Below are 12,903 nucleotides of genomic sequence, written 5' to 3'. Positions count from 1 at the left end.
TGTGTGTATTGTAATAATCTGGAATTATTTCAAACTAGGGAAACAAGGTGCCTTCTTCATTCTAGGATAGAAATAATTATATCTAATAAGACTGGCATATTGAAAGGAGATAAACTAATGTATGCTTGCATTAACTTCTAAGACATCAATTGTTTGTTAGAGTCTCCACAAAAATTATCAGGGCAAGTCTGTGTCAGGCAGGAAAGGTGGGTTTATTAATAAACTTCCATCAAGGAAGACCACTTCTAAAAATGTCATACAACATCTTGAAAAGGAAAGCTATAGAGAAATTTTCATAGGGTTAGCTTTTAAACTCAGGTTATTTCAGGAGAGGATTTCAAAAGCATGGAGTGGATAGGAATTGGTAAAATGAATAGAACGTAGTTACTTTAAATTAGCTTGCAGGTTGGTGATGGGCACAGAGCAGGGATTTTTGAGTGAGTTGTCAGAAACTTCTAAAATGTTCTTTCCAGAGCAGGTGGAGTTCATTCTTGTTTGTTTTACAGTCTTCACAGATTTTCTTTTCTCAGATTTGTAAGTTTGCTGTGTATTCTCAATTCCATACAATCAAATTGGACTTTGTGAGATAAACCCAGTTGGGTTTAGTGTTTAGTCTTCTTTTGGAGTTCTTTTTTATATTGCAGAAATTTATGGTTTTTCTTAGTTTGTTAGAATTTACATGTGTGTGTATGTGCGTGTATATATATAATACGTGTGTGTGTGTGTGTGTGTGTGTGTGTGTGCGCGCGCGCGCGCGCGCATGCGTTCATACTAAGTCACTTCAGTCGTATCCAACTCTTGTGCAACCCTGTGGACTGTAGCCCGCCATGCTCCTCTGTCCATGGTCTCTCTAGGCAAGAATACTGGAGTGGATTGACATGTCCTCCTCATATATATAAACACACACACACACCACACACACGTGTGTGGTGTGTGTGTGTGTAGTCCCTGCTAGTATTATGCATGTTACTTTATTGGTATTTTAATTGTCAGCAGTTGGATTTAAAAAAAGTATAGTATGAAAGAAGAGTTATGGTTTCTCACTTAAATAAATTTCCTTTAGTTATATCTTTCACTTTGTGGGCATAATATTTGAAGTGATATTACACAGATAAGCCTCCTCAGTGCTTTAAACAGAAGTTGAAGAGATAATTTTACTTTGAGGTCTGGTTAGAAAATGCCATAGTCAAGACTAAAGGGCAACTTTTGGGACAGTACTAATGAGAAGTAGGTAATATGTGCATAAAAGTCAACAACTCTTATGTATGTGTATTTAATTACGTGTATATCTGTGTATACATATCATTGGGAAGAAGTATTTTCTAACATATAAAAGGCATCCTTTTAGCAGCTAATACCATAACCTTAATGAGCAACTCAATTACTCTAGATCTGCTTTAATTTAGTATGAAGAATTGTATTAAATAAACCATATTACATTCTCAATTAGGGGGCTGCCACATTAAAGGAGAAAGAGAAATCTGTTTTCCATCAGTTACATCAGAACACAAAGCAGATCTATGTAGTTCTATGTTACCCTATAGTGTGTTAATCAGATACAAGGTGTGACGGAAGCCAGTGACAAAGAGTTTTCCTGATAGTGAACAGGCTCTGATAATAGGCTGGTTAAGGCTTTATAACGTTTCAGTGGTTAAGTGGTAAACAAAATGATATAGGACTTCAAAAAGGATGGCACATTCCACCTAAAATCAAACCATAAGTCTTTAATGATACTGTAGAGTTTTTGAAAACTAGTGTTTAAGATAATAATGTCACGACCTGAGAAGAGAAGAAAATAAAAGATAAAGCATGTTTACCTTTAAATACAAGACAAACTAAAGTTCCATAGCAAGGATGTTAGGGTGCACTCCTTGTGAAAAGAAGCATTTCAAAAATGAAGAAAAAGAACTATATTTCTAGAGTATTTCCACAATAGCTTGATAAATTTGGACGACATTTCTTGGCTGTGTTTGAGCTATATGGCATCTGATTTCCCAGAGTTATTTTCTGATGATGAGGAGGTAGTGGTGTAAGAGGAAAGTAGAGATTTGGAGGAGAGGGGTTAAAGGGAATTGGTTTTAATTGATACATGTTGAGTTTCTTAAATTTCTGACACTGTATATTCATTTAGAATTGCTCTGTAATTTTTAAAAGATGAACTCCATATATTGCTGCTATTCTTCAGTTTGGCAGAGGGATAGTTATTTTGACAGTATTATGAAGTAGTGGTATTAATCATAGATTTTTATTTAAAGAACATTAGGACTTCAGTAAATATTAGATTTGATTTATAACTGAAGAATCTGAGACCAAAAGATACTGAAATACTTTCAGAAAGTTGCATACTTCTGTTAGTATCAAACCTAGAAGGAGAACCCAGGATAAGACCTGGGTTCTTATCCAATGTTCCTTGTGTTATACCATACGACATGATTAGTATCTATAAATTTAGACTCTGATACATAAAGAAACTATGACTTTGAAACGATTACTAAGCTATATTCATTGAGGATAGATCCAGAAGATAGCTGAGGCTAGGGATTTCAGAATGCTGATCTGTGGGGGTACAAGTTTCAGAGTTGTGCACTATAGAACACACAGTATGACAGCTGACACTGCTAAGAGATATACCAATAATGTGAAATTTTAAATTTAACAAGAAAAATTTTTATAATAATAATTACATTTATTATAAAATTTCAGACTTATTCTTACATCCCAGAAACTTATTCTGTGATGACAGTTTTTGACTTGAGCCTTACTTAGCTTTGGATGAAAATTGCTCAGCATTTAAAGTTACTGTAATCATTTCAACTACTGGAGAACAATAGTATTGTCTGGCACCTTTCCAACTTAAAATAAGTATAAACAAAAGTGTTAAAGATATGACAGAGGAACTTAATACTAAGGAACCTGTGATTAGAATAACAAGAAATACCAGAAGTCTTTTTTCCAAGTAATCCATGGTACTGTCCAGTGATTTTTAAGTGAAAATACTTGTCAGAAGTAGCCACAGCCGGTGAAGCTAAATAGGTTCAGGTGTAGCTTTTCTAATATTTATAACTTGTCTCCTTGGCCTTCAAAAACACCCACCAATGAAGTTCTCTGTGAACAGATGTTATAGATACAGTGAATAAGCCACAATCTTGCTCCTCAGGAGGTCATTGCCAAACAGGAGATATTTTTTTTAAAAAATTATGACCAAATAAGACATTATTATTTTGTTGTTGAAACAGAATTGAATTAAATTCTATTTGTTTTTTGTAGTAAACCATTTCAGTTTTTAGGAAAAATACTTTAATGTTGCTTTTTTTTTTGCTACTAAAAATGTCATCTGAACAAAAAGATATAGCAAAAGATGTGATTTTAATGCTTAACCACCTGTCATTAGTGCCACATAATTATAGTCACAAAACTATTTGGAGGTTTAAGTCTGGCTGCTTACGTAAATTCTAGTAATGCTTAGATAAAGAATTTGTGAAATTTGAGCTTTTCCAGTTTTTGCCATTGGCAGTAGCAATTGGTTTCCAAACAGAGATGTCTTTAATATATGTAATAAATTGATTTTTATTGATTATTGTATACATTATTCCTAAAAGGTAATTTTAATGTTTCCTCTAACCCAAACAAAAGCCCCCTCAAATGTTCTTCTTGTAAGATAAAAGTACTGCTATCTGAGAATCAAAGAAATTCCTTCATAAACTTATAAAAAATAATTGACTATTTGTTTATAATAGGAATATGATGAAGAATGGGCCAAGAAAATTCAGAGTGAGAAGTTTCGCTGGCATAACTCTCAGTGGCTGGAGATGGTAGAAAGTCGTCAGATGGATGAAAGTGAGCAGTACTTGTATGGTGATGATCGAATTGAGCCATACATCCATGAGGGAGATATTCTCGAGAGACCTGACCTTTTCTACAGCTCAGGTAAGATGATAACCAAGACAAAAATAAATCCTTTTAATGTATGCTATAGGGGTTTTTTGTCTGCCACCTTGCTCATTCCCAAGCTTTATAAGCACTTCTTTCAGTATGTAAATGGTCTTCTGCTAATGATTTTAGACATAACATCAGTACACACTGAGCAAACCTATTAACTCATCATTATTTTTTTCCAAGGTAGTCTTTGATGTGATCTCCATTAAAAAGGCTATAACAAGGAAAATTAAAACAAGGAAAATTGCTCTTAATTTATTACTTTCTAGAATGTATAACTTAAAATGACATCTTCAGGATTTACTACTGTTTGAAAATGTGGTGTTTTTCTCTATTCTGTATTTATTTAAATATATAGTTTACTAATTTATGTTTTATTTTCCAGTGTATTTCATTTTAACAGTCTCATTTTGCCATGGTTTTGCTTTAGTTGGGGCTTCCCTCATAGCTCAGTTGGTAAAGAATCCGCCTGCAAGGCAGGAGACCCTGGTCCAATTCCTGGGTTGAGAAGATCCACTGGAGAAGGGATAGGCTACCCACTCCAGTGTTCTTGGGCTTTCCTTATGGCTCAGCTGGTAAAGAATCTGCCTGCAATGCGGGAGACCTGGATTTGATCCCTGAGTTGGGAAGATCCCCTAAAGAACAGAAAGGCTACCCACTCCAGTATTCTGGCTTAAAATTCCATGGACTGTATAGTCCATGAGGTCACAAAGAGTCAGATATGACTGAGTGACTTTCACTTGCTTTAGTTTTGAAATAGTAACCCCTATTTGATTCTCTGATTGGGAAGATTTAGACAGTTTATAACAATAGTTTTTTTTCATTCTACACTCTGCTAGTATTTTCAAGGTAAAATTTAATTTTTACATGAATCTTACATTTATTATACCCTTGTTGATTCTGCCATCCTTCCTTTGTCCAGGGATTCTGTACTTAGAGCCTAAGTTGTTGCATATTCTGCCTTCTAATGTGTTGTGAAGTGAAGTCGCTCAGTCGTGTCCAACTCTTTGCAACCCATGGACTGTAGCCTACCAGGTTCCTCTGTCCATGGGATTTTCCAGGCAAGAATACTGGAGTGGGTTGCCATTTCCTTCTCCAGGAGATCTTCCCGACCCAGGGATTAAACCCGGGTCTCCTGCATTGTAGGCAGACGCTTTACCATCTGAGCTACCAGGGACTATTGCCAATGTTAATTACTTCATTGAACTCATTTAGTTGAAGAGATGAAGGAAAGGATTTCTAAGATCTGTAGTAGGTTAGAAATAAAAGGCATTGAAAGTAATTGTATCTGAATTAATGGCTCACTTTTATTCCTACTATGTAGTCATTCGTATGTTTTCATAATTGTATGCACTGCATATTGCACATAAGGCTGAATTATTTTTATATTTGATTTAAGGTACTTCAATCCTGGAAAGTTGGTACTTTACTTTGAAAATAAAATAGATTTCTTCCTAAGTGAACTTAACAGTAGTTATGAAATCTGCTTTGTGTTTCAGCCCAGATGGAGTAGATCATTAATTTCAACTAACCAGAATTTCTTAGTTCAGTAATGGCAAGCAGCTGTTCCTTACCTAGTGAGATCGTCATGAAGTAAAATAATGTAAAATATATGTGATATGAATTTTTTGATAATAGAAATCAGAATTTCTTAGAATCAGATTTCTTGCTTTGAAAATTGATAGCTACTTTTCAGTGTGAATCAATGAGCAGTTTCCAAAAACGAATAAAGCTTTTAACCACTTCAGTATTTAACTTTGTTGTTTCAATACAGTTAGCTTCTGAACAGAGTTCTAAAAAATTATTCCTCTTTTCCAAAATCAGTTCATTTAAATTTCTTAAAATGAAAATCATAACATTTTTCTGTGAGATACAATTAAAATGTACAATTTAAGCTTTGTGAGAAATCTAAATTGTACATCTTTTTATATATCTAAATTTAGAAACAGATACAGCTAATGGAAAGATAAATTTAAGCATTTGAGGAGTGAAATGTTATCATTAGATAGCCTCATGGTGGTTGGTTTTTAACACCTGTAGCCTGAATATGGTAGACACTTGACAGCAGGGATTACATTGATATAGTTCTCATATCAAGCCATCTGTTCACTATTTTATCTACTTTATTTTTCATAAATAGTTCATCAACTAAAAGAATCTCTGTGGTATTCTTGATATGTGTCATGGAAATCCAGATAGTGGTAGTCTCTTATCTTTTATTATGTACAGTTGTATCTTCAGAAACATCAGAAATTTGTAATACTACAGATTTATTTAGATGCTTGAGCCATCTTACTTAAGTCTCTGAGTGTCCATGAAACTTTAGGCTGCTTCTGATAAAGGCAACTTTAGTAGTTTTTCAACCACAGAAGTTAAGCTAAATAAATGGACAGTGATACCCTGGGCTTATCTTTTATTAAAAAATGAAATAGCATTTGCTATTTCCTGGTCAATAACCTCAAATGCAGATGACACTACCTTTATGGCAGAAAGTGAGGAGGAACTAAAGAGCCTCTTGATGAAGGTGAAAGAGGAGAGTGAAAAAGCTGGCTTAATACTCAACATTCAAAAAACAAAGATCATGGCATCTGGTCCCATCACTTCATGGCAAATAGATGGGAAACAATGGAAACAGTGACTTAATTTTCCTGGGCTCCAGAATCACTGCAGATGGTGACTGCAAGCCATAAAATTAAGACTCTTGCTGCTTGGGGAAAAAAGCTATTACAAACCTAGACAGCATATTAAAAAGCAGATATTACTTTGCAAGAAAGGTCCATCTAGTCAAAGTTATGGTTTTCCCAGTAGTCATGTATGGATGTGAGAGTTGGACCATAAAGAAGGCTGAGCACCGAAGAATTGATGCTTTTGAACTGTGGTGTTGGAGAAGACTCTTGAGAGTCCCTTGGACTGCAAGGAGATCCAACCAGTCAATCCTAAAGGAAATCAGTCTGAAATATTCATTAGAAGGACTGATGCTGAAGCTGAAGCTCCAATACTGATGTGAAGAGCTAACTCATTAGAAAAGACCCTGACGCTGGGAAAGATTACAGGCAGGAGGAGAAGAGGACGACAGAGGATGAGATGGCTGGATGGCATCACCAACTCAATGGACATGAGTTTGAGCAAGCTCTGGGAGATGATAAAGGACAGGGAAGCCTGGCGTGCTGCAGTCAATGGGGTCTCAAAGAGTCGGACACGACTGAGCAACTGAACAACAACTTCCTGGTCATTAGTATTGCCTTCTGTATTTTCCAACAATTAAATATGTCAAAACCTATCTTTCTTTCTTGCTATTTTTTTTTAAAAAACGGATCTTCATTTTGTTATATGAAATAGGAATATATTTAGTATCTCCTTATAGTTACATAATTTTTTTCTTAATCTAAAATAAGTGTGATTGTAGCTACTAATTCCCTTTCTATTATGAAATTGCTGCTGTTTGCTTTAATACTTTTACCCACAGAGGAAGTATATTATAATCTGTAAAGTTATATTGCTATTTTCATTGTTGTTCAGTCTCTAAGTCATGTCCAACTCTTTGTGACTCCATGGACTGTAGCACATTTCTAAATGACTTTTTACTTTTTTGCTGTTCTTCCTTATTAATTGTAGTGAATCTTCTTAGCTTTTAATATATAACTATATTACAGAATTTGAACTTTAAAATGGTTAGTTTCTGTCTCAAAATCATTGTAAAACTGTAATTTTCATTTACCTATATGCTTATGTGATGTATCTTATCAAGTGTGGCCAAATAAGTTATGATTTATCTATTTTAGTCATTTCTTTTTGTCACTTTCTCCACGATTGATATCCATGTTCTCCCACAGTCATTTCACTTTTAGCTAGTTCACCAAAGAGTTTAATATTATGTTTTCATTTGACTTTTAGAAATAAATGTGTTTCAGTAACAGTATATAAAATGATACTGAGTTTTTGTAAGTTTTTTATTTTTATGCACAATATGTATAAGCCACTTTTTAAATTGAGTTTCAGAAATTACAAAGTTGATAAATTACCTATACTGGCAATAAATTTGCTTTGATTTCATTTTTATTCTAGTACATATCCCCATTTTACTCATAACCATATTTATCATCAGTATTTTGTTGTTATTGTCCAGTCACTCAGTCTTGTCCAACTCTTTGCGACCTCAGGATTGACTGGTTCATCTTTTTACAGTCCAAGGGATTCTCAAGAGTCTGCTCCAATGCCACAGTTCAAAAGCATCAATTCTTCGGTGCTCAGCCTTCTTTATGGTCCAACTCTCACATCCATACATGACTACTGGAAAAACCATAGCTTTGACTAGATGGACCTTTGCTGGCAAAGTAATGTCTCTGCTTTTTAATACACTGTGTAGGCTTGTCATAGCTTTTCTTCCACGGAGCAAGCATCTTTTAATTTCATGGCTTCAGTCACCATCTGCAGTGATTTTGGAGCCCAAGAAAATAACATCTGTCACTGTTTCCATTGTTTCCCCTTCTATTTGCCGTTAAGTGATAGGACCAGATGCCATGATCTTCGTTTTTTTTAATGTTGAGTTTTAAACCAGCTTTTTCACTCTCCGCTTTCACTTTCATCAAGAGGCTCTTTAGTTTCTCTTCGCCTTCTGCCATAAGGGTGAAGTCATCTGCATATCTGAGGTTATTGATGTTTCTCCCAGCAAACTTGATGCTAGCTTGTGCTTCATGCAGCCTGGCATTTTTCATGATGGGCTCTGCATATAAGTTAAATAAGCAGGGTGGCAATATACAGCCTTGACATATTCCTTTCCCAAGTTGGAAGCAGTCCATTGTTCCAGGTCTGGTTCTAACTCTTGCTTCTTGACCTGCATTCAGGTTTCTCAGGAGGCAGGAAAGGCAGGCTAGTATTCCCATTTCTTTGAGAATTTTCCACAGTTTGTTGTGATCCACAGTCAAAGGCTTTAGCGTAGTCAATGAAGCAGAAGTAGATCGTCATTACTTAGAGCACCTCAAAAAAGGTGTGTTACATAACTGCTCTAAAAGGTTTCATATAATTTAATAACCTTAATGTATATAATGCTCTACAGTTTACAAAATGTTTGGTATATATCATCTGTCTTCTCTTTGTTCTCTGGCTATTTAAACATTACATGAAAGTATTTGATTCCTTGTTGCTATCTTTGAACCAGTGAGGTAAAGTAGAAGCCTGAGAAGGACACTGCTGAATTTATTTGAATACATGATTTCAATCAACAATGCATAATTCCTTTCCAATATTTCTATAAAAGAATTATTAATTTTGGATACAGAATACTGAGAAACAGATAGTTCCAAAGAAGCTAAAGTGCTTGTATTAAAGATTTAAGATATAATTTAACTTCTATACTTCATTCTAATGAAGAATGATTACTCATACATTAGAGTTACCTAAATTTTGTCAAGTCATTAAAGGGCAGTGTACAAGGTGTAGTTTATTGAATGAATTGCAGTGTCTTAGAATTATTAGAAATTAAGTTCAGAAGTATAAATTTACCATTTTTTATTCACATAGCATCAGGCTTATTTATTACTAAACTTATTGTATTCTAGGCTTATGAAATTTCTTAAACTAGCTATATTCTGGGTTCATGAAATTTCTGGCTGAATCTTTAAACTCAGTTTGTTTTTTTTTAGTATCATCTCTGTTTGATGAAATCCCTGTTTGTAGCTTCCTGTATTCCATTTATCCTTTTTACTCATTTTTCCCTTTGAAGACAATGAGAACTCTGAATCAAAATGAAGATGTTGAGAATTTAACAGTAGTTTTTCATTTAATTTCTTCCTCATCTGGTTCACCTCACTAGATCATGTTTCATGTAATATAAACTTTTAAAGTATAATTCAGGTATTTTTATTTGTTTGTATTTTTATATGAGTGTGATATTTCTGAGTGTTAGAATCTTTTATTCTCTGGCATGCTGGATATCTTTGTATTCATTTTCAATGTGTGGTATACATTTTATTTTGACATTTTACTTTGCTTTGTTCCTCTAAAATTGGCAGATTTCATAAAACCTGATCTGCGATTATTTGGTTTTAATTGAACAGAGAAACTTGTTGATTTTTGCAGAATTAACCTTGTTAACTTTAGCCTAACCTTAACAGAGTCTTGGATTGATAGAAAATAATTCTTTTAGCTGCTTAACTCTCAATCTGTGGTGTCTTGGCATTCCCGTAATTTTTTTGTAACTTTTTTGTGTTTAGCTGGTCTTTTGTTTATGGGATTTTCAGCTTTTAGAGGGCACAGAAACTAGACTAAATATTACACACATTTACGCTTCCTCATGAGTATTTTAACTTTCCTAAAGTAAAAAGGTAAATACCAAAGGTATGATTAACAGTTCAACAGCTAAATACCAATACAAGTCTTCAGTATACGGTATACAGCAAATAGTGAAAGTCACTCAGTCATGTCTGACTCTTTGTGACCCCATGGATCACAGTCCGTGGAATTCTCCAGGCCAGAATACTGAAGTGGGTAGCCTTTCCCGTCTCCAGGGGATCTCTCAACCCAGGGATCGAACCCACGTCTCCTGCATTGCAGGTGGATTGTTTACCAGCTGAGCCCCAAGGGAAGCCTATATATCCATATTGCAAATGGATAGTGTTATGGAAATACAAATTATTTTTACTTATTCATTTGCAAGCTCTATTAATTTTACCATATAATTGATTTTTAATACCCTTACTCTTAAACAGATTTTATCATTAATTCCCAACTGTCTGTTGATACTCAAATCAGTTACAGCTCTTCCTCCCTCCCTTCCCAAATAGGACTTTCTAACCTCTGCAGAACACAGTAATCCATCTATAGCTTTTTCACCTCCAGCACTCATTTGGCACATAAATCCCTTCCTGTTATATAATCATTTATTAATAAAATATATTATTTATTTGCATCTTAAGAGTCTATTTTATATTTCACTTAACATAAAACTCCTGAAAACAGAAATTGTGTATTGTAATTTTTTCCACAGGACCTAGCAAATGGTAAGTGTTGCATGTGGTAAGTGTAAAATGATAATCTCATTACTAAATAGCTTGCTTACTGTGTGCCAAATTTATAAACAATGTTGTGGATACAACCTAGCCAACGTTTACCTAGAGGTCACTTGCCAACTTGGAATACTTGAAACTTTAGAAAGCCTCAGAGCTTTTCAACCAGTAATTACAAGAGCCATATAGGACAGCCCTGAAGCCCTGAGATCTTTTTTCCTCAGATTCTTCTTCTTCTTAACTTATTAATAATTCTATCAAAAATAGGTTATCTGAATTCTTTGATTGGAGCAAATGGGAAAGCAGTATCACTCTAAAATCAGCAAGAAGTAATAATAAATTCTTAGGTTTAGGAAAAGGAGCACTTTATAAGCAAAGAAATAAGTACTCAAAAAGCATGGTAGTGTAACCACTTAGTATAGGTAGTCCAATATACCTAATAACCTAGGGCATTACTATATAATGACTGATGTTTATAATGAAGATTGAGTTATCAAGAAGTTTTTAAATTATCTTCAGTATACACAGTGAATGTAAAATGTATTTACAAGGGTTTCTAACCAAAGTGTGTGTGTCTGTGTGAAGCATTGCTTATATAAAAATTCACTTATTTGAAATATATAATTCCCTAATCATGCTACACAAATGAAGCTGCCCAGATATAAAAGGTGGAATATATTAGAGTGTTGCACTTTACCAAAACCATGCTATTTAATGTCTGTTCTATTTCCTTACTCATTCTCTTTCTTAGCCTGAAAGGCTTATTGTTCCTCTCTATCCTTTCTCACCCCCATCTTTTGTTGTCTTTTCCACAAAACTATAAGCTCCTTGAAGGCAGAGATCATGTCTTATTCATCTGTGTAATAAAATAGTACTGCAACATAGGTAGGTTTAGTCGCTCAGTCGTGTCTGACTCTTTGCAACTCCATGGACTGTAGCTTGCCACGCTCCTCTGTCCATGGAATTTTCTAGGCAAGAATACTGGGGGGGTTGCTATTTCTTTCTCCAGGGGATCTTCCCTATCCAAGATGGAACCTGAGTGTCCTGCATTGCAGGCAGCCTCTTCACCGACTGAGTCACCAGGGAAGCCACTGCGACATAGTGGATGCTTAATAAATGTACAGAGCACTTAAGTATGTATGCTCTTCATTCATGCTCTCAGAACTGAACATCATACTAACATTTTTTCTTCTGGATTAAATGTACAGGTTATTTTCTATTGTGTTACTTAATATAATAGTTTCCTTTTTATTCCCTACAAAGATGTTTCATTAGTTACTGTTTTCTTTCTAGATGGACTAGTTGCCTCTGAAGGAGCCATGAGTCCAGATTTCTTCAATGATTATCACCTTCAAAATGGAGATGTAGTGGGGCAGCATTCATTTGCTGGCAGGTAAACAGTCTTCCAAGAAAGATCTAGTATATGGTGTTTCCCTTGATTTTAAAAAGCTAAAATTCTCTCATCACTTCCCATTTTTCTTTTTCCATTAAAGAGTAAAAAAAATCCTGAATATTTTCAAGAACATGCTTATTTGATTATAAATTAACTTACAAAGTCACATTTTTCTATGTAAAAAATGGAGATATTATAGTTCTAAGAAAAAAAAATATATATATATTTTTTTCCTTAGTTTGGAAAATATAGGCTGTCTGTTGAAATGGGCAGTACTTTTGACAAATTAATGATGCAGGTTATTTCATGTTTTCCAAATCCAATAAAATATAAAATAAGAACACAATACATGCATTTTAACAATTATTCAGACACCACTGTTTTTTAAAAGTTGATGCTCTGATTAAATTAAGGACTTTTCCTCCTTGCATGGCATTCAAATAAAATATTTAAGGAAAAAACCTGACATGCCAGCACTGTTGTACAATTATAATAAAGTTTCCCCCAACATATATTCTGCTTCATTACTGGTCTCATAGATTTTTAAAATCTTGCCAGAAAGTGTAAATA

The 12,903-nt window shown here is 34.4% G+C and overlaps 1 protein-coding gene across 3 annotated transcripts in view; it reads left to right on the top strand.

Moving 5' to 3' along the window:
* Window positions 1-12,903, top strand: part of KIFAP3 (kinesin associated protein 3) — a 143,216-nt gene that overhangs the window by 102,690 nt on the left and 27,623 nt on the right. For all 3 annotated transcript variants that reach the window (XM_043923230.1, XM_043923231.1, XM_043923232.1), the window contains 2 exons: window positions 3,738-3,927; window positions 12,234-12,333. In XM_043923230.1, the coding sequence (XP_043779165.1) occupies window positions 3,738-3,927; window positions 12,234-12,333 (290 nt within the window). The remainder of the gene's footprint in view (window positions 1-3,737; window positions 3,928-12,233; window positions 12,334-12,903) is intronic.

The sequence above is a fragment of the Cervus elaphus genome, chromosome 14, assembly GCF_910594005.1.
Source record: "Cervus elaphus chromosome 14, mCerEla1.1, whole genome shotgun sequence".
Classification (NCBI taxonomy): Eukaryota; Metazoa; Chordata; class Mammalia; order Artiodactyla; family Cervidae; genus Cervus; species Cervus elaphus.
Note: the sequence above shows the minus strand (reverse complement) of the source record. Positions and strands in the feature narration are given on the sequence as shown.